This window comes from Hemitrygon akajei, chromosome 7 (genome assembly GCF_048418815.1).
Source record: "Hemitrygon akajei chromosome 7, sHemAka1.3, whole genome shotgun sequence".
Lineage (NCBI taxonomy): Eukaryota > Metazoa > Chordata > Chondrichthyes > Myliobatiformes > Dasyatidae > Hemitrygon > Hemitrygon akajei.
In genome coordinates this window covers 134102278-134124758 of record NC_133130.1, presented here as the reverse complement: position 1 = coordinate 134124758, position 22481 = coordinate 134102278, and the positions used below count along the sequence as shown (strand labels likewise).

General features: G+C 44.8%; 1 protein-coding gene across 1 annotated transcript in view; it reads right to left on the bottom strand.

The window, feature by feature from the left end:
• Positions 1 to 24: 24 nt before the first annotated feature.
• The window catches only part of gtf2h3 (general transcription factor IIH, polypeptide 3), a 32249-nt gene continuing 9792 nt past the window's right edge, over positions 25 to 22481 (bottom strand). Inside the window, exons 6-13 of the mRNA XM_073052015.1 lie at positions 20604 to 20633; positions 16007 to 16035; positions 15114 to 15188; positions 5396 to 5449; positions 2835 to 2903; positions 609 to 744; positions 487 to 523; positions 25 to 395 (exon numbers count right to left, since the gene is read on the bottom strand). Of these exons, the coding sequence (XP_072908116.1) occupies positions 308 to 395; positions 487 to 523; positions 609 to 744; positions 2835 to 2903; positions 5396 to 5449; positions 15114 to 15188; positions 16007 to 16035; positions 20604 to 20633 (518 nt within the window). The 3' untranslated portion in view covers positions 25 to 307. The remainder of the gene's footprint in view (positions 396 to 486; positions 524 to 608; positions 745 to 2834; positions 2904 to 5395; positions 5450 to 15113; positions 15189 to 16006; positions 16036 to 20603; positions 20634 to 22481) is intronic.

Sequence of the window (22481 nt, the reverse complement as noted above, 5' to 3'; positions counted from 1 at the left end):
TTATTCTAACTCCGGATGCAGGGGCAAATTTCCAAAATCCTCTCTGCATTTATTACAAATGTGAGCATTTACAAAAGGGCACAAATTGGTCAAAAGAGACCCAAAGTTTGCGGGTTTGTCCTCATTCCACCCACGGCACAACACCTGGAGTTTAAAACTGTGTTGCAACTCCTTACACTGGCAACCGAAAGGAGTGTGTGAGTTTTGCCAGTGGGTTATTGCATCGATTCCACAGGCTCCAGGGGCAGTCGGAAGAGCAGAAATCCCAGCGGAAGGAGGGGCTTGGATCGAGACCAGTCCGCTGGTGTCAGCTCACCAAGTAATTCAGTGTCGGGGGCCTTGGCTTCTTCTTCTTGGCTTTCAGTACAGGTGGCAGGGCAATTCTGAAGGCAGTTCTGAATGTAAAATAAAAAGACACTGTCAGCACCCACGATGGGATCCACTGTAATGGAATCAAACCCTGAACCCCGCCCCCCCAATACTCACTCGCATGTTGTACAAATAGGGCTAAAGTTGCAAAATACTAGAAATTAAAAAGAGAGATTCATTAGAAACTGAACAATGTACAATTAAATGTTTCAACAACTGAGGAAGTGTTTGAGACTCACTGGATAAGCAGACAGAACAGACGTAGCCGATTTCGATCAGGTTTCGATGGCAGAAGCAGGCAGCTCTGTAATCCACGTGAACTGGGGGAGGGAGGACAAGCTGGGACCTCTGCTCCGGCGCTGGCAGGAACACCCACTGGAGGTGAGAGGGGGGTGGGGCAAGGAGGAGAGAGAAACACCCAGAGAATTACCTTCAGAGCCTCAATAACTCCTCTCAGCTGAGGACTCCCTGTTCGGAAGGGTGTCAGGGAATGTGGGCCTAATATAGACTGAAACACAGGTCCAACTGAACAAGGGGACGGGCTTCCTGGGATGCCTAAGTCACTGATAAAATTGTGTGGAACAGGAAGTTTCTCTCTAGACTTTCTCATCAGGGTTCATGGAGGGTGTCTCAGTCCCTCATCACTACGATGATTAGCACAAGCACAGTGATAATGAACCACCCAATTCCCTGCTGAGGAAATACAGGTGTCCCCCGCTTTACACCACTTCACTTTTACAAAAGACCTACATTAGTAACCTGTTTTCGCATTACAAAGAGAATTTTCACTTTTACAAAAATTTTTCCCATATAAATTAATGGTTCTTCGCTTTACATCATTTCACCTTATGAAAGGTTTCATAGGAACACTCTACCTTTGTAAAGGAGGGGGGGGCACCTGTACAACACATCGCAGGACACAGCCCACCAAACCACTGCGTTAAAATTTACAAATTTCTGGTGAGAGCTGAACTTTGACCTGCCCGGGAGGCAGACCAAGGCAGCAACCATTGCGCAGTAAATCAGACTGGAATCATCTCTGGGAGGGACTTTCACCAGGCAGGGTGGATGCAAGGCCGAGGTGGCGTTACTGTGCTGGGGAGGTGATGAAGGATCTTTACCCTTCACAAAACGTTTAACTCCCAGTGTCCGACTTCTCAACATCCTGAAGTTCAACAGAGGTTCTGGTGGATCCCAACCCCACACACCCTGTTACCCACTATCCTTCCTCTCCCACACGCAAACACCCAACCAAGCATCACACACACACATACACAGTCACATCTACCCCCACATGCAACTGTCCCAACACAGACACACACAAGTCACCACACTCTGCTGTTTCCCCCACCACACCCACAAACACCCTGTCCATCTAGACACACACTCACCTGTTCTTCCCCACCACACCCAGTCCATCTAGACACACTCACCTGTTCTCACTCCCCACAGACACATACCAACACTTTCTCCTCCACAGCACCTGCCGTCTCCAAAGGGATCCCACCACTAAACATATCTTTATCTACCCCCCCCCCCATCCACTTTCTGCAGGGATCGCTCCCTCCACGATTTCTTTGTCCATTCATCCCTCCCCCACTGATCTCCCCCACTGATCTCCATTCTGGCACTTATCCCTACAAGTGGTCCAGGTGCCCGTTCATCTCCTCCCTCACCTCCATTCAGGGCCACAAACAGTCCTTCCCGGTGAGGCAACACTTCACCTGCGAATCTGCTGGGGTCGTCTATTGTGATACATTGGTGAGACCCATGGTAAATTAGGGGAATGCTTGGTCGAGCACTTCCGCACCATCTGCCAAAAGCAGGACTTCCCAGTAGCCAAACATTTTAATTCCCATTTCCATTCCGACATGTCAGTCCATGGTCTCCTCTTGTGCCAAGGTGGAGGAGCAACAACTTATATTCCATTTGGGTAGCCTCCAACCTGATGGCATGAATATCAATTTCTATACCTTCGGGTAAACAAATCCTCGGCCCCTTCCTCTATTCCCCACTCTGACCTTTGACCTCTTCTCACCTGCCTGTCACCTCCCCCTTAGTCCCCTCCTCCTTCCCTTTCTCCCATGGTCCATTTCCATAGCCTGCCCGGACCTGCCGAGTTCCCCAGCATCCTGTGTGTGTTGCTCTGGATTTCCTGCATTGGCAGAATCTCTTGTGTTTATGATTTACCACCATCCCCCCACCCCTCCACCATCCACACACACACAGATAAACCACATTCTCCATCCACAAACACACACACACACCTACACGGATAAACCGCATCCCCCCTCTCTACACGCACACCTGTCCGCACATACACCCTCCCCCACCATCCACACACACCCATTCATCCACACATTAACCAGATACCCCCCCCCCCCCCCGTCCACACACACACACCCTTCCCCTGTCCCCTGCCCCCTCAGGCACCAGCAAACTCCATGATTAAGGATTCGCCTTACCAGCAGATACTGGGTGATTGCTGACAGCTGTGGTATTTTTAAATATAATCCGCCGGTTATATCCGTAGCCTATGGACAGGGAAAAAAGCCCAATTAAACAGATCCAAATGGGTTCCAAAATCCCTGTACACCAGGTACAGAACCTCGGACTAATCAGCAGTATAGCTTTCAGTGTCCTGGTGGTAGGAAAGAGACCAAAACCTCCCTGACACACACACTCCCAAGCTGAGACAGTCTGAATGGGGGTGGGGGGGGGGGGGGGGAATGTCCAAATGATACTGTGCCAAAGGGTCACTTCAGCTGAGACACGGGGCAGCACGGCTCCACAACACAGAGCTGACAGCAGCTGCAATAACCAAGAGGCAGCAACACAGAGAACACCAGGGTGACGTCAATAGATCCCGCTCCACGATGCAAAGACCACCAGAGCAGTTACTTGAGGATGTGACAGTGCACACTGATGAAGGTAGAGCAGTGAATGTGGTGTATATGGATTTTAGTAAGGTGCTTGATAAGATTCCCCATGATAGGCTCATTCAGAAGGTCAGGAGGCATGGGATCCAGGGAAACTTGGCTGAGTGGATTCGGAATTGGTTTGTCCACAGAAGGCAAAGGATGGTGTAGATGGAATGTATTCTTTCTGGAGGTTGGTAACCAGGGCTGTTCCACCTGGAACTGTATTGGGATCCCTGCTCTTTGCGATTCTCATAAATGAGTTGGATGAGGAAGTGGAAGGGTGGGTTAGTAAGTTTGCAGATGACACAAACCTTGACAGGGTTGTGGAGAGTGTAAAAGATTGCCGTAGATTACAATGGGACATTGATAGGATGGAGAGTTGGGTGGAGAAATGGCAGATGGAGTTCAGTCCAGAAGATTATGGAGTGATTCACTTTAGAAAATTTAATTTGAAGGCAGAAGACAGGCTTAATGGCAGAAGTCTTAGCAGCTTGGAAGAACAGAGAAATCTTGGGTATCTGAGTTTATAGATGTCACACAAGCTGATATGGCAGTTAAGTAAGTGTATAATGTGTTGGCCTTCAGAAGTTGGGGGACTGAGTTCAAGAGATGTGAGATAATGCTGCAGCTCTATAAAACTCTGGTTACACCAAACTTGGAGTATTGTCTTCATTTCTGGTCGCCTCTTTATAAAACGGATGTAGAAGCTTTAGAGAGGGCTCAGAGGAGATTTGAGAAAGGCTGAGTGAGCTAGGGCTTCATCCCAGGGCAGAACTTGAAGGGGCATAATTTTAATGTAATTGGAGGAAAGTACAGGCAGAATGTAACTGCGATGGATGGTCTCAAACCCGGCTGCAAAAGGAGGAGGGCTGGGCATGGGGCTAGCAACCCAGACAGGCAACTTGATAGAGGTATAACAGGTTAAGAGAGGCATAGATAGAGTGAACAATCAGCACCTTTTCCCCAGGGTGGCAATGGCCAATACCAAAGGACATCCATTTAATGGTGTGGAGGAAAGTTCAGGGGAGATGTCAAGTTGTATTTTACAGAGCATGGTGAGTGCATGGAATGGAGTACCCAAGGTTCATGAGAACAACATTAATAGATTTTAAACGTATTTAATAATGTCACACACATCAACGCTGGTGCCAGAGGGACAGAGTATTTCAAGTGATAGATGAGGTATCAATCAAGCTGCAATCTTTGATGGTTGAAATCCAAAATTTGATAGAGAATAGGAAGCTTAGATCAAATGCACAGCCAGACTTCATCCCAGGGCAGAACTTGAAGGGGCATAATTTTAATGTAATTGGAGGAAAGTACAGGCGGAATGTAACTGCGATGGATGGTCTCAAACCCGGCTGCAAAAGGAGGAGGGCTGGGCATGGGGCTAGCAACCCAGAACTACAGAAACGCAACAGAAGCTCCAAAGATCTCATCCCTGGGAAAGGAAGGATCTTCGAAGATGGGGCTACACCTTGAAAGAGTGGCCCAGGACAGAGGACACTAATAAACACAAAGTACACTGCAGATGCTGTGGTCAAAGCAACACGTACAACAAGCTGGAGGAACTCAGCAGGTCGGGCAGCATCCGTGGAAATGAACAGCCCTGCCCCCTCCCTCTTCAGTCCTGACGAAGGGTCTTGGCCCGAAACGTTGACTGTTTGTTTCCACGGATGCTGCCCGACCTGCTGAGGACTCTAACAAGCTGCTGTCAGCAGCCTAAACCCCAGTAGGGGTGAAGGCCTGAAGAAAAAGATGATCATAGGAGGATGTCAGAGGTAAATGTGTTTTTTTTTCACAGAGAGAGGTGGGCATCTGGAAAGTACTGCGGGGTAGTGGAAGAGTCAGATACTGAAGTGGCACAAGGGATCTTTAAGATTGGCACATGATTGTAAAAAAACAGTTATGGGGCATAGAGGAGGGAAGGATTAGATTGAGGTTTATATAAGTTGGTACTATACATGATAGAACAAAGGACCCATACTGTGCTGTACTACTCGATGGTATATGTGAGAAAAGGTGTTTTTGTGAGGTGCACTCTGATACAGATATACTTCACATGAAGCAGACAGTCTCTATCTAAAGCATCAACCCTTACTTACCTGCTGCAGGAGTCCAGAATCAGAGTCCAGAATGCATGCATCAATCACAATATTCTAAGAGAGAAAGAATCCAGATAATTGTATTACACTCTGCCCGGATTATTCCCCATCGTTAGCAGTCTTTCCCTCCTCTCTCACCACCAGAAGTGTACCATCTCTAAATGTACAACAAACTGCCTGGAATATTCCCCACTGTAAACAGTCTCTCTCCACCCCACCACAGAAATATACCATCTATAAATGTACATCAGTTATCCAAACCTCTATGTCTCCATTTCTCATACTCCCAAGTAATCTCAGTCAAGGGGAGGAGTCAGCAGGTGCACTGTGCACCACGGACACATATCCCCATTGCTGGATTAAACTCTTTAATTGTTATTTTATTGCAGATTAACAATTAATTAACTGTTTGTGTGTTATATAACAACTTATATACATGTAACTGCTTAGTATATTTCTTTTTTAAAAAAATTTTTTTAATTAGTTTTTCAAAACATTTTACAAAATTAAAAGCCCCAAATCCCAGTGGGGAGCATTAATACAGTGCAAGATTAAGCATACAATAACAATATGCTACAAACGAAGAGAATTTAACAAAAAAGCACCTAAATTAAAGACAAGTGAGCTTAGTGTCCTCCCCAAGCCCCACAGCACAAGAAAAAAACAACAACAACTCCAGACCAACCACCACACAATATAGAGAGTATAAGTCAGGACAGTCAAACTCCCAGACTGTGAATACACTTAGTAACAGAGGATAATAATGCCTACTACCAGAAAAAAAAAGAAAAAGGGAGCTGAAAGCAAGGGACCGAAAAGAAGAAGAAAAAAAGAAAAAGAAAAAAAAAACCCTAGTCAAGAGGAAGGTTATGAAAGTACTCGATAAAAGGTCCCCAGACCTTATGGAACTTTAGATCCAAATTAAGAACTGAATAATGAATTTTTTCGAGGTCCAAGCAGGCCATAATGTCGTTAAGCCATTGCGCATGAGTGGGCGGGGCAACATCTCTCCATCTGAGGAGGATCAAGCGTCTCGCCAGGAGAGAGGCAAAGGATAGTATTCGGCATTTGGTCGGACCCAGACATAAATCTGTCTCGCCCCAAAAACCGAACAGAGCAATTAAGGGGTTAGGTTCTAGGTGCTGATTCAGAATACCCGATAATGTAGTGAAGACATCTTTCCAGAATTTCTCCAAGCTAGGACAGAACCAGTACATGTGGATGAGAGAGGCCACGCCCCTCTTGCATTTATCACAAAGCGGACTAATGCCAGGGTAGAATCGAGATAGTTTAGATTTAGACATATGGGCTCTATGAACAATCTTAAACTGTAAGAGGCAATGGCGAGCACAAAGGGAGGTTGAGTTGACCGATTTGAGAACTGAGTCCCAGCTCTCCTCGGATAAGGAGATATTTAAGTCCTGCTCCCAGGCCATTTTAATTTTATCCACAGGGGCCCGTCGTAAGGCTGCTAGTTTATCTCGGATAATTGAAATTAAACCTTGACCTAGTGGATTAATGGAAAGAAATAGGTCCATAGCATTTTTCGCAGGCATTTCAGGAAAGTTAGGAATTAAAGGAGCAGTAAAGTGTCGGATTTGGAGGTATCTGAAAAAGTGAGCGTTAGGCAGGTTGAACTTAACGGAGAGCTGCTGAAAAAAAGCGAAGCGATTATTAATGAAGAGATCTTCAAAATGTCTAATGCCCTTCCTGTACCAAACATGGAATGCTGAATCGTACGTAGTAGGTAAAAAAAGGTGATTATGTGCGACAGGGCTAGAAACGGAAAACCCCTGGAAACCATAGCATTTCCTGAACTGAGCCCATATACGCAAAGTGTGTCTGACCAGAGGATTAGCTATTGATCTGGGCAGACTGCTAGGGAGTGCAGAGCCAAGAAGTGCAGATATAGATAATTCTTTACTGGAGCTCAACTCCATTGCCACCCAGTTAGGGCACTCGGGTTGACCGTGGAAGAAAGACCAGAAGGCAGCACAACGTATATTAGCTGCCCAGTAATATAAGCGAAAGTTAGGTAAAGCCATGCCACCCTCTTTTTTAGATTTTTGGAGGTGGATTTTATTAATTCTAGAGCGCTTATTCTGCCACAGATATGACAAAATAATAGAGTCTAAGGAATCAAAAAAAGATTTAGGAATAAAAATTGGGATAGATTGAAATAAGTATAAAAATTTGGGAAGAACATACATTTTAACAACATTAATACGACCTACCAAGGACACAGATAGAGGTGACCATTGTACCAGACTCTGTTTTATAGTATATGAAAGATTGACAAAGTTTTCACGAAAGAGATCTTTAAACTTCCTTGTGACTGTAATTCCAAGATAAGTAACTTGATTATGGACTACTTTAAAAGGGAGATCACGAAATATTAGTTCTTGTGCTTCTTTATTAATTGGGAAAAGTTCACTCTTATGTAAGTTGAGTTTATAGCCAGAGATCTGGCTAAACTGGTCAAGAAGTGAAAACATTAGAGGTAAGGATGTAGACGGATTTGAGAGAAAGAGTAATAAGTCATCAGCATAGAGAGAAACTTTATGCTCAACACCCCCTCTCCAAATCCCGGTCAATTCAGGACAGTTTCGAAATGCTATCACCAGAGGTTCTATAGCCAAATCAAAGAGAAAGGGACTTAAGGGGCATCCCTGACGGGTGCCACGTTTGAGATTAAATACTTGAGATTTCTGAAAATTAGTTAGAACAGAAGCAGTAGGACACAGGTACAGCAATTGGATCCAAGAGATGAAACTTTGGCCGAGGTCAAATTTTTCTAAGACTGCAAAAAGGTAATTCCACTCTATACGGTCAAATGCTTTCTCCGCATCAAGGAGTCCCAGTTGGAACTGAGTATAGAATATTAAATAGACGCCGAATGTTAAAAAAAGGGAGACGGTTTTTAATAAAGCCTGTTTGGTCATCAGAGATAATGGAGGGAATAACGGTTTCTAATCTATGAGCCAACACTTTAGCTAAGATCTTTACATCAACATTGAGCAGAGAGATCGACCTGTACGAGGAACACTCTGTTGGGTCTTTGCCCTTTTTTAAAAGAAGAATAATAGATGCCTCATTGAAAGAGGGTGGCAATTTGCCGTAATTAAATGAGTCAGATAATACTGAAAGTAACTGAGGAGAAAGAAGTGAGGAGAATGATTTATAAAATTCCACAGGGAACCCATCAGGTCCAGGAGATTTCCCTGAGGACAGTGCAGAAATTGCAAAAGATATTTCTTCTGGTGATATAGGCGCATTGAGTTTGGCTTTGAAATCAGATGAAAGTGAGGGGATATTCAGATTCTGTAAAAATTGATCCACAGAGATATTGTCATTCAGTGATTCAGAGGAGTAAAGCCGGGAATAAAAATTTTTAAATGCGTCATTAATTTCTAAATGATCCGATGTAAAGTCTCCGTTCTCTTTCCGGATCTTTGTAATATGTTGTTTGGCTTTGGAACGCCTCAGCTGATTGGCTAGGAATTTACCAGATTTATCCCCATGAATGTAAAAGCGGCTCTTGCTTTCGAGAAGTTGGCGTTCGACAGGTTGAGTGGACAGAAGGTTAAATTTAGTTTGGAGTTCAGCGCGCTTCTTGTATAATTCAGGGTTCTTAGTTTGGGCATATATTTGATCCAAATCTTTAATCTGGTTAATGAGGTCTGCTCGATCTGCACGGGATCTTCTATTGAGATTTGCTGTGTAAGAGATTATTTGACCCCTCAGATATGCTTTCATGGCATCCCAGACAATCTGGGATGGCACTTCAGGTGATGTATTAGTGTTAAAATAAAAGGTTATCTGGTCCTTAATAAATTTTACAAAATCATCATCCGATAGTAAAGTTGAATCGAACCGCCAGTGTTTGTTCCTCTGAGGGAGACCAGGAAAGTTCAGAGAGAGGGTAATTGGGGCATGGTCAGAGAACAGTATACTCTGATAGTCACAAGAGTGGGCAAATGGGATAAGTTGGTTATCGAGTAAGAAATAGTCAATTCTAGTGAAGGTATGGTGAACATGTGAGAAAAAAGAATAATCTCTCTCCGTAGGATGGAGGAAACGCCATATATCAGAGATACCAAAATTAGAGAGAAACGATTGAATAGCTAAGGCAGATTTAGTAGGTGATCTGGTAACAGAGGACGATTGGTCCAGTTTAGGATCCAACCAACAGTTGAAGTCACCACCCAATATAAGAGAGTATGAGTTTAAGTCTGGTAGTGAGGAAAAAAACCGTTCAAAAAAGTTAACATCATCAAAGTTGGGGGCATACAGGTTTGCTAGTGCAACTTTAGTGTTATATAGTTTACCAGAAACAATAATAAAACGGCCATTTGTATCAGATATTTTATTATGGAGTTCAAAAGGAATATTTGAGTTAATAAGAATGGAAACTCCCCTGGCTTTAGCGGCAAAGGATGAATGAAAATGCTGACCCGCCCACTTTGACAGAAGCCGGGAGTTATCAAAACAACGAATATGAGTTTCTTGGAGGAAAGCAATGTCAGCTTTGAGTTGTTTAATATGTGAGAATACCTTCCTCCTTTTAACAGGGTGGTTCAATCCCTTTACATTCCAGCTCACGAATTTAAGTGCACTAGCCATTATCAATTACTAATGCATAAAAGGCAGCAGGCATATAAAAAATCAAGCAGTACAATAGCAGTCTGGGAGCAGAGATGTAAACATAGATTCGTAAGGTCAAAATATAAACATGTCCTAAGCAATAAAGAGATGTTGGAACTGGAAAATTCACCCCACCCGCACAACCCAAAACTAGACGGCTACCAAAACAAGTAGCTAGCTCTACCAAAAAAATTAACCCAAATACAACTTCCAGATCTGTGTCATTAACAACAGTTCCGTATAAATACTATAGCAAATAATAACTAGTTTATGCACTAGAAAACATAACTACAGATTTAGAACACCTTCTGCAGAAATATACAACTTAATACAGAGAAAATCGGAAGAAAACCAAAACTAACCTACCCGCGAAAAATTATAGAAGAATAAAGGAAGAGAAAGGGAAAAAAAAAGGTAAGAAGGAAAAAGAGAAAAGAAGGGGAAGGGGAAAATTATAAATTCAAGATGAGTATTTATCAACCATTTACAGAGAAGGGAGAGAAAAATTCAGAGATTAGAAAAAAGGGGTGAAGAAAAGAAAAAGATAAAATAAATAAATATTTAAAGCAAAGGAAAAATAAATCAGCAGTTGAACTGTGAACCGACAAACAGGGAGGCCTTCACTAAAGACTTCGAACCTCCAAAACAAGTTAGAATTAGTTGTAGAACTCTGTAGGTAAAGTTATACAAAAATAAAGATAGGTTACACACACACCAAATCCCGGGAGAGATTGTCAACAGCCCTTAAAGTTTCAATGAATAATGTCTGAGTTAATCAAGTGAGTTCCGAGTCCAGAGAAAGTAATTTTACTACGAGGAGTACTTATCCACCATTTTAGGAGGTCCGATCAGATTCCGAAGATGACTGGATAGCCGGAAGACTTGCCACAAACACTTCAGCTTCCTTTGCTGATTTGAACCACTTGAATTCCCCGGTATTAAAGCTTTATTCGTAGCTCAGCAGGGTTACGAAGTGAAGGTTTGAAACCACGATCAAAAAGCACTTTCATTGCGCCTTTAAACTCAGCACGCATCTTTAAGGTCTGGGGTGCAAAATCTTCCACAAAGCGAATGGTTGTATCCTGGAAAGGAAAAGACCCCCTGCGACGCGCCTCCACAATCAGACTGTGTTTTACCTGGTATTGATGGAAACACAAGACTACTGGTCGCGGACGGGAGCCCAGAATTCCGGGGGGAACGTAAACCCTGTGTGCCCGTTCGAGCTCGGGCGGCTTCGGAAGCAAATCTTTCCCGAATAACTCACAGAGAAACTCGGCGAAAAACTTTGCGGTTGGTCCCTTTTCAGTCGCCTCTGGTAATCCCAGAATTCTGATGTTGCAGCGTCTGCTGCAATTTTCGAGATCCACCATTTTGGAAAGAAGTTTATTAGACTTTTCCTCTAAGCTGGAACAGAGAGTCTCCAAGTATCGAACACGACTTTCTAAATCTTCAGAAGTCGAATCGATGCGAGATAAGTGTTCAGCATGTTTGTCCACTTTATCGTTGATCCGATCCAGTTTGTCTTCTAACTGTTTGAAAGCGGTTTTAAATTCCTTTAAGATTTCGTCTCGCAGCTTTCCCAGCGCAACCATCGTCTCGTCCGACGCGGTCATGGCTTCTTTTCTCCCGGATTTAGAACTCTTGCTAGACATTGTAAGTTAGATATATTCACAGGCAAGTAAGAGATACCGAAATAATTCCTAACTAAGGTTTAAAAAATGGAGACATTTAGTGCAAAGGTAGCGACAGTAACGGAACAAAAGTTCGGAGCAGCTGAACAATCGCCATCTTACCAGAAGTCCCTGTATATTTCCTAGTGGTCACAGTATGTATATGCAGTTGTTCACTGTGCCCCTTAATGGTTACGGTTCTTTGTATTCTCTTGGTATTGCATTATCTGAATACTGGGTATCTGACTGCTTGACTCTTTGCTGCAAGTTTAAAAGGAACGTTTCTTATCTCTGGCTGTAAAAAGAGTCAATCACGTGGCAGCCCCATTCTTTTTTGTCTTCTCTCCCTTCATTTTCAAGACCACTCTCACTGTCCGTGTCTCAATTTTCTCTGCTCTATTGACCCTTAATAAACAACAAAATTTGTGCCTCCTTCCTGACCTCCAAAAGAACCGTGGATTAAAAACATGAGAATCCCACACCGCGACATCTTGGAAATGCAATTCTATTCCATCAACACTATTAGAACTCGCTCAACAGAGGTGTAGCAATTGACCTACATCCTCTCAGGGTCAGTTCAGCAGGGACCCTGATGAAGGGTCTCAGCCCAAAACGTCAGCTGTTTATTTCTCTCCATGGATGCTGCCTGACCTGCTGAATTCCTCCAGCATTTTGTGTAGGTTGGGCAATAAATGGTGTCTTGGTTATGACTGGAAGAGAGGAGATTCCCAGGGTTGAGTCAGTGTCCCAGACTCACGGGAACATAATCCATGCAGGTCACTTGTATAAATATCAGTTATAACATGTGCAATGCATCCGACATTGCTGAACCAGCACAAACATTCATACATCTCACTTTCCGTCCAGGTGGCCTCCAACCTGATGGTGTGAACATCGATTTCTCCTTCCAGTGATTTTTTTACCCCTGCGCCTTCACTCCCCTTCTATTCCTCACTCTGGCCTCTAACTTCTTCTCCTCACCTACCTATCACTTCCCACAGGTCCCCTTCTCCTTCCCTTCATCAATGGTCAAATCTCCTCTCCTAACAGATTCCTTCATGTCCAGCCCTTTACCTTTTCCACTCACCGGTCTTCACCCGTCACCTTCCAGCAATCCTCCTTCCCCTCCCCTGACCTTCTTATTCTGGTGATTTCCCCTTCCTGAAGAGGGGACACGGTCCAAAACGGTGACTGCTTATTCATTTCCATAGATAGCACCTGACTTGCTAAGTTCTTGCAGCATTCTGTGTGTGTAACTCATACAAAGTATGTTCTTCACTGCTACGACAGGCTTTAATATCTCAGGATAACTAACTCAGGTTCTGAAACAAACTGCGGCAAAATAAATCTACTGACAGCCCATATTCTGAAGCATTAACCAGTCTGAAAATGAACACTGCCAACCTCCATTGGGGCTAATGAGTGACTACACAGACTACTGTGACACTGACCCACAGAGTGGTGTGACACCGACTCACAGAGACACAGAGTGGAGTGACACTGACCCACATGGACACAGAGTGGTGTGAGAGTGACCCTCAGAGACACAGAGTGGTGTGACACCGACCCACAGAGACACAGAGTGGTGCGACACTGACCCACACGGACACAGAGTGGAGTGACACCGACCCACAGAGACACAGAGTGGTGTGACAGTGACCCACACAGACACAGAGTGCAGTGACACCGACCCACAGAGACACAGAGTGGAGTGACACTGACCCACAGAGACACAGAGTGGTGTGACACTGACCCTCACGGACACAGAGTGGTGTGACACTGACCCACACCCACACAGAGTGGTGTGACAGTGACCCACACCCACACAGAGTGGTGTGACACTGACCCACAAAGACACAGAGTGGTGTGACAGTGACCCACACCCACACAGAGTGGTGTGACACTGACCCACACGGACACAGAGTGGTGTGACACCGACCCTCACAGACACAGAGTGGTGTGACACTGACCCACACCCACACAGAGTGGTGTGACACTGACCCACAGAGACACAGAGTGGTGTGACAGTGACCCACAGAGACACAGAGTGGTGTGACAGTGACCCACACCCACACAGAGTGGTGTGACACTGACCCACACCCACACAGAGTGGTGTGACACTGACCCACAGAGACACAGAGTGGTGTGACAGTGACCCACACCCACACAGAGTGGTGTGACACTGACCCACACGGACACAGAGTGGTGTGACACCGACCCTCACAGACACAGAGTGGTGTGACACTGACCCACACCCACACAGAGTGGTGTGACAGTGACCCACACCCACACAGAGTGGTGTGACAGTGACCCACACCCACACAGAGTGGTGTGACACTGACCCACAGAGACACAGAGTGGTGTGACAGTGACCCACACCCACACAGAGTGGTGTGACACTGACCCACACGGACACAGAGTGGTGTGACACCGACCCACAGAGACACAGAGTGGTGTGACACTGACCCACAGAGACACAGAGTGGTGTGACACTGACCCACACGGACACAGAGTGGTGTGACACCGACCCACAGAGACACAGAGTGGTGTGACACTGACCCACAGAGACACAGAGTGGTGTGACACTGACCCACACGGACACAGAGTGGTGTGACACTGACCCACAGAGACACAGAGTGGTGTGACAGTGACCCACACCCACACAGAGTGGTGTGACACTGACCCACACGGACACAGAGTGGTGTGACACTGACCCACACGGACACAGAGTGGTGTGACACTGACCCACAGAGACACAGAGTGGTGTGACACCGACCCACACGGACACAGAGTGGTGTGACACTGACCCTCACCCACACAGAGTGGAGTGACACCGACCCTCACGGACACAGAGTGGTGTGACACCGACCCTCACGGACACAGAGTGGTGTGACACCGACCCTCACGGACACAGAGTGGTGTGACAGTGACCCACAGAGGCTTCTTCCGAACTGCCGGAAGCTGCACCATGAGAACTTCCTTCTGATCCACTGCACACTGTCATCATTAGGGGAGGTGGAATTTCAAAACCTTCACCAGGAGAGATTCAATTTATTACTGTACTCACCTGCAACTCGAGTCAGTATGACATCTGGAAATCGTAGTTTAGAGGGTCCAGAGGAATCATTAAAGAATAGCCAACCTTACAGTTTCCTCTAGGCACAAAGGATCCCAGGACAGTATATCATGGAAACATAGCAGTTATCTTCAGTGACCTGACCAACATGTATTCTTCAGTTAACGCCACTAAAAACCATTGACCTGTCACCAGTACATTGTCCTGTGTGAAGCCTGCAACTTACTGCACAGCATTGACTCAGATTTCACAAAATATTTAATGGTTGTGAATCATTAATGAACAAAATTAATCAGTGTTAGAGTTCTCATTCTGCATAAGAACCTACCTGCTTCTGTGCTGCAAAGATAACATTCATAAAATTCATATATTGAGCAGCAGAGTCCTCAGCGGCTTTAATAACCTGTGGAGGGGACCATAACACCATAAGACATAGGAGCAGAATTAGGCCATTCAGCCCATCGAATTAGCTCTGCCATTCCATCATAGCTAATTTATTATCTCTCTTAATCCCATGTTCCTGCCTTCTCCCCATAACATTTGATACCCTGACCAATCAAGAACCTGTCAACCTCCACTTTAAATATACTCAATGATTTGGTTTCTCTGGCTAAAAATTTTTTCCCGCATCTCTGTTCTAAATGGACGTCCCCCTATTCTGCGGCCATCTGCAGCAATGAATTCCACACATTCACTACCCTCTGGCTAAAGGAATTCCTCCTCATAGCCGGAGGTGCAGTCAAGGTCACCCGTTCCCCACCCCCTGCCGCTCCACAGTCTCCAGGCCGATCCGTGTCCAGACTGCCACTCTCAGGCTCACAGCTGTGTGTCCCCCTGGGTCACTCTTGCCAAGGCTCAGGTGGACTACAGGCTTCTCAGACTCCCAGCCAACAGCAGAACATCACCCCACATCTTGGGGCAACACGGTGATATAGTAGTTAGTGTAATGCTCTTTCTGCACCAGTGATCCAGGTTCAATTCCCACCGCTGCCTGTAAGGAGTTTGTACATCTTCCCCCCCACCCCTCCCCGACCATGAGCATTTCCTCTGGAGCCTCAGTTCCCTCCCACACTCCAAAGACGTACGGGTTTGTAGGTTAATTGGTTGCATGGTAAAATTCAGCAGCGTGGGCTCATGGGCTGGAAGAGCCTGTTATTGTGCTGTATCTTCAAATATATTAAAAAAACAAATAATCTTTGACAGTAGCTACTAAAAACTCACCAGTATTCGGGACTTCAGCTCGTGGCTGGCTGCATTTTGTGGGAACAGAAAGGAAAATATTGTGACATCAAGTTACAAATCGAACTTAAACTGTCCCTAAATCCTGTTCCTCAGTGTGTAACACGGCACATTTGCTGAAATATCACAGGAAGGGGGTAGGAAATCTGCTCCTCTCTGTACGTTATGACTTGACAGATCATCACCTGAACGCCACTGTTCAAAAGAAAAACTGAGCTGATGTAAACCTGAAATAAAAATTCTGAATTCTTGAAACATACACTCAATGTTTCAGAAACAGTCTTCCCCCTTGCCATCAGATTTCTTAATGGACATTGAACCCATGAACACCACCTCACTCTTTCTTTGCTCTCTTTTTACACTATTTCAAGTAATTTACAAAAATATACTTCTTATTGTAATTATTATGTATTGCAATGCACTGCTGCTGTAAAATAACAAAGTTCTCAACACATGCCAGTGACATTAAACCTGATTCTGAATCAGTCAGGCAGCCGAGAAACTGCAGGGATGTTTGAGGAGATCTTTCGTCTGAGCTTTATTTACCCACCACAGTTCCAAAAACTCTGAAAGCCTTAATTACAAAACCCATCCTTTTCAGCTTTAAAATGTTCATTTGAACCCAGGATCAGGGTATCACAACATCTAGAGCAGGGGTCCCCAACCTGGGCTCCATGGACCCTTCGGTTAATGGTAGGGGTCCATGGCATTAAAAAAAAAGGTTGGAGCCCCTGCTTTAGTGTGAAAGCCTGAATAACCTGGCCCTGATTTTGATTTCAATTTGGACGCCCCTATCAGAGGCATGGTTTCTCTTTAACCCTTAAACACCTTTCATCACTAAACTTTTAAAGTTTAAAAGTGTTTTAGGCAGCTGGAATCAACAAATCCCTTAAGTATAAGGATATAGAGTACATGGTAAGGAAATCAAGACAAAAAGGGCACACGAGTCATCCTTGGCAGTTTGGATAAAGGAGAATACTAGGAGTTACAAAGTTCAAAGTAAATTTAATATCAAAGTACACATATGTCACCATATACAACTCTGAGATTAATTTCTCATGGGCATACTCAACAAATCTCTAACTATAACAGGACCTGAAAGTATATTAAGATTCTATTAGTTTATTAAGGGCAAAAGAGCAACTGGAAAGTGAACAGGATGAGAATGGATCCCTGTGCGTAGACCCAAGCATGAGGATTTAAATTAACATTTCTCTGCAGAGAAAGTCATGGGGGGAAGACAGAATTCAGAGAAGAGAGCAGTGATGTCCTGAAACATATTTATATTATGAATATCAATAGGAATACGGCAGGCCATTTTGTTCTTCTAATGTTAATTTTGAACTGACAGATCATCCAGATTGTATTCAGGCACACAGTGGGTAAATCCCCAGGGCCTGAGCGAGTATATGCTTGGACATTGTGGGAAGCCATGAAGAAATTGCTGGAGCCCTGGCAGAGATATTTATATCTTTATCACCCACGGGTCTATACTGGAGCATCGGAGGGTAGCTAATGTTGAGCTTTTATTTAAGAAGGGCTGCACGAGTAAGCCAGGGAACCACAGGCCAGTGAACCTCTAACATCAGTGGTGGTAAAGTCACAGGAGGGAATTCTGAGGGAGAGGATCTACCAGTATTTGGAAAAACAAAGACTGATTGTGTGTGAAAAATCACGTCTCATGAATTTGAGAAAAGTTCTTGATGAGATGACCAAAGAGGACTGATGAAGGAAGGATGGTAGATGTTGTCTACATGGATTTTAGCAAGGCCTTTGGTAAGGTCCTGCATAGTAGGCTAGTCCGGAAGGTTACATCACAGAGATTCAGGGTGAAATGTGGTAAGTCTCGAAACTCAATAATCCAACGGCCCACATGGAGAGCACAAATGTAACATACCGAATCCAACGTGGAGACTGCTCCAAACACTATGTAGGACAGACAGAGAGAAAACTATCCACGAGACTGCATGAACATCAACTGGCCGTAAGAGGACACATTCCTCTGATACATCTCGGCACATGAAAACCAAGAAGGACACAAGTTCATGTGAGAACCTACAAAAATACTGGCAGAAGTACAAAACAAGAAGCTTGGCTCTCAATGGAAGACTCTATTGACAAGCATACTGAACTGGGCACGATTTGCCAACCCATGCATATGCAAGATCAGCGCCAAGAGGTGAGCCACGGACACCCGAGGAATCAATGCTCACAACGACTGATAACCAGGGCTACAGGCCAGTAGAGATCACTTAGCTATCTGGTTGGCCGGGACCTAGTGGAGACTAGAGGCCAGTGCGACAGTAAACCAATCAGAACAACAAGTCGGACCAATATAAACGCCTGCACTCAGCAGAAACAATGTTCAATTGTGCAACGATGTTGTCACCTCGACTGGTGATGAAACATCTGCGACCTAACCTGCAGGCTCGGCGCACAACCCTGCATACAAATTTGGCTTAGCGGTAGGTGTGATATGGTGGTAGCGGAGGGCTGTTTTTCTAGACCAGGGGCCTGTGACCAGTGGTGTGCCACAGGGATCAGCGTTGGGTCCACTGTTGTTTGTTATGTCTGTTAATGATTTGGATAAGTTTGTGGATGACACCAAAACAGGAGGTAGAGTGGGACAGTGAAGAAGGTTGTTTTGGGTTACAATGGGATTCAAATCAACTATTGCGCACAGTGCTAGTACCTACCTACAGGAAAGATACCAATAATGAAAGTTGCAGAGAAAATTTTCAAGGATGTTACCAGGGCTCGAGGACCTGAGTTATAGGGAAAGGCTGACTAGGTTAGGAGTTTATTCTCTAGAGTTCAGGAGAATGAGGGGAGATCTTAGAGAGTGATACAAAAATATAGGAGTTTAGATAGGCTTTTTTCCCTTACACTGGGTGAGATTACAACTTGAGGTCATAGATATAGGATGAAAGGTGAAATATTTAAGGGAAATCTGAGGGGGAACTTCTATACCCAGAGGGTGGTGTGAGTGCAGAACAAGCTGCCAGCAGAAGTGGTGGATGGTAATACTTGACAGAAGTTTGGATAGGTACAACATCTATGAAGATCTATCCTGGACCCAACATATCGATGCAGTTACAAAGAAGGCACAACAGTGGCAATTCTCATTAGGGGTTCGAGGAAATTTGGTAGGTCACCAAAGACACTTTTCTACAGATGTATCTTGGAGAGCTTTCTAACTGGCTGCATCACAGCCTGGTATGGAGGGGCCACTGCACAGGATTAGAATAAGCTGCAGAAAGTTATGCTCAGTCACCTCCATCACGAGCAGCAGCCTCCCCTGCATCCAGGACATCTTCAAGGAGCCCTGTCGCAAAAAGACGGCACCATTCTTTAAGGACCTCCATCACCCAGGACATGCCCCCTTCTCATTGCTACCATCAGGGAGGAGGTTCAGGAGCCTGAAGACACACACTCAACGATTCAGGAACAGCATCTTACCCTCTGCCATCCGATATCTGATTGGACATTGAACCCATGAACACTACCTCTTTTTTTTTTGCACTGCTTATTTAATGTAACTGTTTTAATATATAGTGAGATGTAATTATAGTTTTTACGATTGTGTATTGCAATGTACTGCTGCTACATAACAACAAATTTTGTATGCCAGTGGTAGAAAACCTGATTCTGATACATGGATGAGAGAGACATGGAGGGCTTTGGTCCGGGTGCAGGCAGACGGCACTAGGCAGAGACCAGGCTGGCACAGACAAGATGGACTGAAGGGCCTGTTTCTGTGCTGTAGTGCTCTGGGAAAGTGGACAAAGCAATGGGAGATAGAATCTAACTGCGACTAACATTAACAGTTACAAACACAGAAAATGCTGCTGACAGACAGCAGGTTGGGCAATATAAAATATAGGAGCAGAATTAGGCCACTCGGCCCATTGAGTCTGTTCTGCCATCGAAACAAATGAACGTTTCAACTCATGGGAAAGGTTCTGGGAGTAAATCCCGAGGGAAAATTATGGAGCTGGTGTCCCTGAAGCAGTCCTACGTTGAGTTTGACACTGTCCGGCAACTCCTGTGCTGCCGCAGGTTATAAACTATCGGTCTCTGTCGTTCCTTCAGATTCATCAGCTGTGTGGAAAGGGGGAGCCTGCTACGTGGGCAGCAGCATATTGTACTGCCCTGGCTTGTATATCACACAGACAGCCGGGAGACAACTTCAATGGTTGACCCTGACCAATGGAGGGGCCTCATTGGCCTTTGTACTTACTATGAATGCCCACAAGAAAATGAATCTCAGGGTTGTATATGGTGACGTATATGTACTTGATAATAAATGTATTTTGAGCTTTAAACACGATAATTTATCACCACTCTCACTTGTAACCAAGTGGTGAAAGTCTGCAAGTGGTTTCTGCAATCCCCACATAGTTATAGAGAAGTACAGCACAAAATGCAGAACCATTTTAACTGCCCACTCCCACATGCTCCATAAGGGGAATGGAATGACCTTCCATCATCACGGAGCTGAGATTCGTTAACTCAATCAGATATCTCACTCTGAAATCTGAGCTAATGAAGTTAAGTCCTACCTCACTTTCCAACTTACCATTCATCTCCTTACTCACTTTGTGAATATCTGACATTCAAAGTGTTAAGAGAAAAAAAGCAACCGGTGAGAAGCAGAGTCAGCCATGAGGCAACAGAATTCAAACCTTCACTTGTTCAATTAAATAAGACTGGAAGTGAATGAATTTTCAGCCAGGCTCTGCAGCACACACTGCACACCACATACTGCTCATCCCTCCCCACCACAGGAGACATTACCTCAAGAAGGCAACACCCATCATCAAAGAGATCCCCACCATCCGAGCCATGCCAGCTTTTCACAGCTGCAGTTGGGTAGGAGGTACTGAAGCCTCAAGTCCAACACCACCAGGTTCAAGAACAGCTACTTCCCCTCAACCATTTGGCGCTCTAACCAGCCGGCACAACCCCAATCACTACAGTTTGGCAACACTATGACCACAGGTGTGGTGGGATGGAAATACAAAGAAGGTATAAGGCACTCCTTCCCTCCACTAACCTACAGTTCACACTTGGGCAAGGTGTAGCACCTACTTAGCCCCCCAACCACCGATCGGGGTCATGCAAAGCCTGGGGAGCAGGTAGTGGATGGTCGTATGAGCAGCTGGTGCATATCACAAGTCCTGGTTATGTGACCACTGACACCAGGCAGACAATCTCTGCAGGCTATTGATAATGGCTGGGGTCACCCGTCTTTGTAAAGACACTGCCCAGAAGAAGGCAATGGCAAAGCACTTCTGTTGAAAAATCTGCCTAGAACAATTGCGGTCGTGTCATACGACACATACGAACAGGCAATCACCACTTGCCACTAAACTAACTGTTTGCTTTGTTCTAATTATGTTCTTTCAGTAACTATTGTGTTTAATTTGTTCATGCATTTCTTGCGAACGCTGCTTATCTGATGCTCTGCGACTGTGATGCAGCGCAAGTAGGTTCTTTGTTGCAGCTGTGCACATGTAGACTTGTGCAGATAAACTCGACTGTGGCCTGACCGGAAGCTCCAATCTGTGCTGGTTAGAGGGCGGTCAAACAGAATTCTGTGAGGAACAATATCTCCTCTACAAAGGTCACATTGACAAGATTGAAATTTAGGCCTAAAACTGACAGATTTTATAAGATTATTAAGGGATTGGACAAGATAGAGGCAAGAAATATGTTCCAGATGCTGGGAGAGTCCAGTACCAGAGGGCATTGTTTGAGAATAAGGGGTAGGTCATTTAGGACAGAGTTAAGGAAAAACTTCTTCTCCCAGAGAGTTGTGGGGGTCTGGAATGCACTGCCTCGGAAGGCAGTGGAGGCCAATTCTCTGGATGCTTTCAAGAAGGAGCTAGATAGGTATCTTATGGATAGGGGAATCAAGGGATATGGGGACAAGGCAGGAACCGGGTATTGATAGTAGATGATCAGCCATGATCTCAAAATGGCGGTGCAGGCTCGAAGGGCCGAATGGTCTACTTCTGTACCTATTGTCTATTGTCTATCTGCCCAGAAACCTCTTAATTATGAGATGTTTGCAATCTATCTACCAGAGAAATGTTGGGCAAGAGTCACTTGTTTAAGAATGTAGCATCAGGAAGCTTCTCTTGTGTGGACAACAGTGAAACTCCACAAATTATAGCAATAATAATGAAATCTTACAAAAATATAGACCATAAGAGCAAAATTAGGCCATTCAGCCCATTAAGTCTGCTTCACTATTTCATCATGGCTGATTTATTATCCCTCTCAGCCCCAATCTCCTGCTTTGCTCCCATAACCTTACTAATCAAGTACCTACCGATGTCTGCTTTAAATATACCAACAGCTGTCTGTGGCAAAGAATTCCACCGATTCCCCACCATATAGCTAAATAAATTTCTCATCTCTGTTCTAAAGGGACATCTTTCCATTCCGAGGG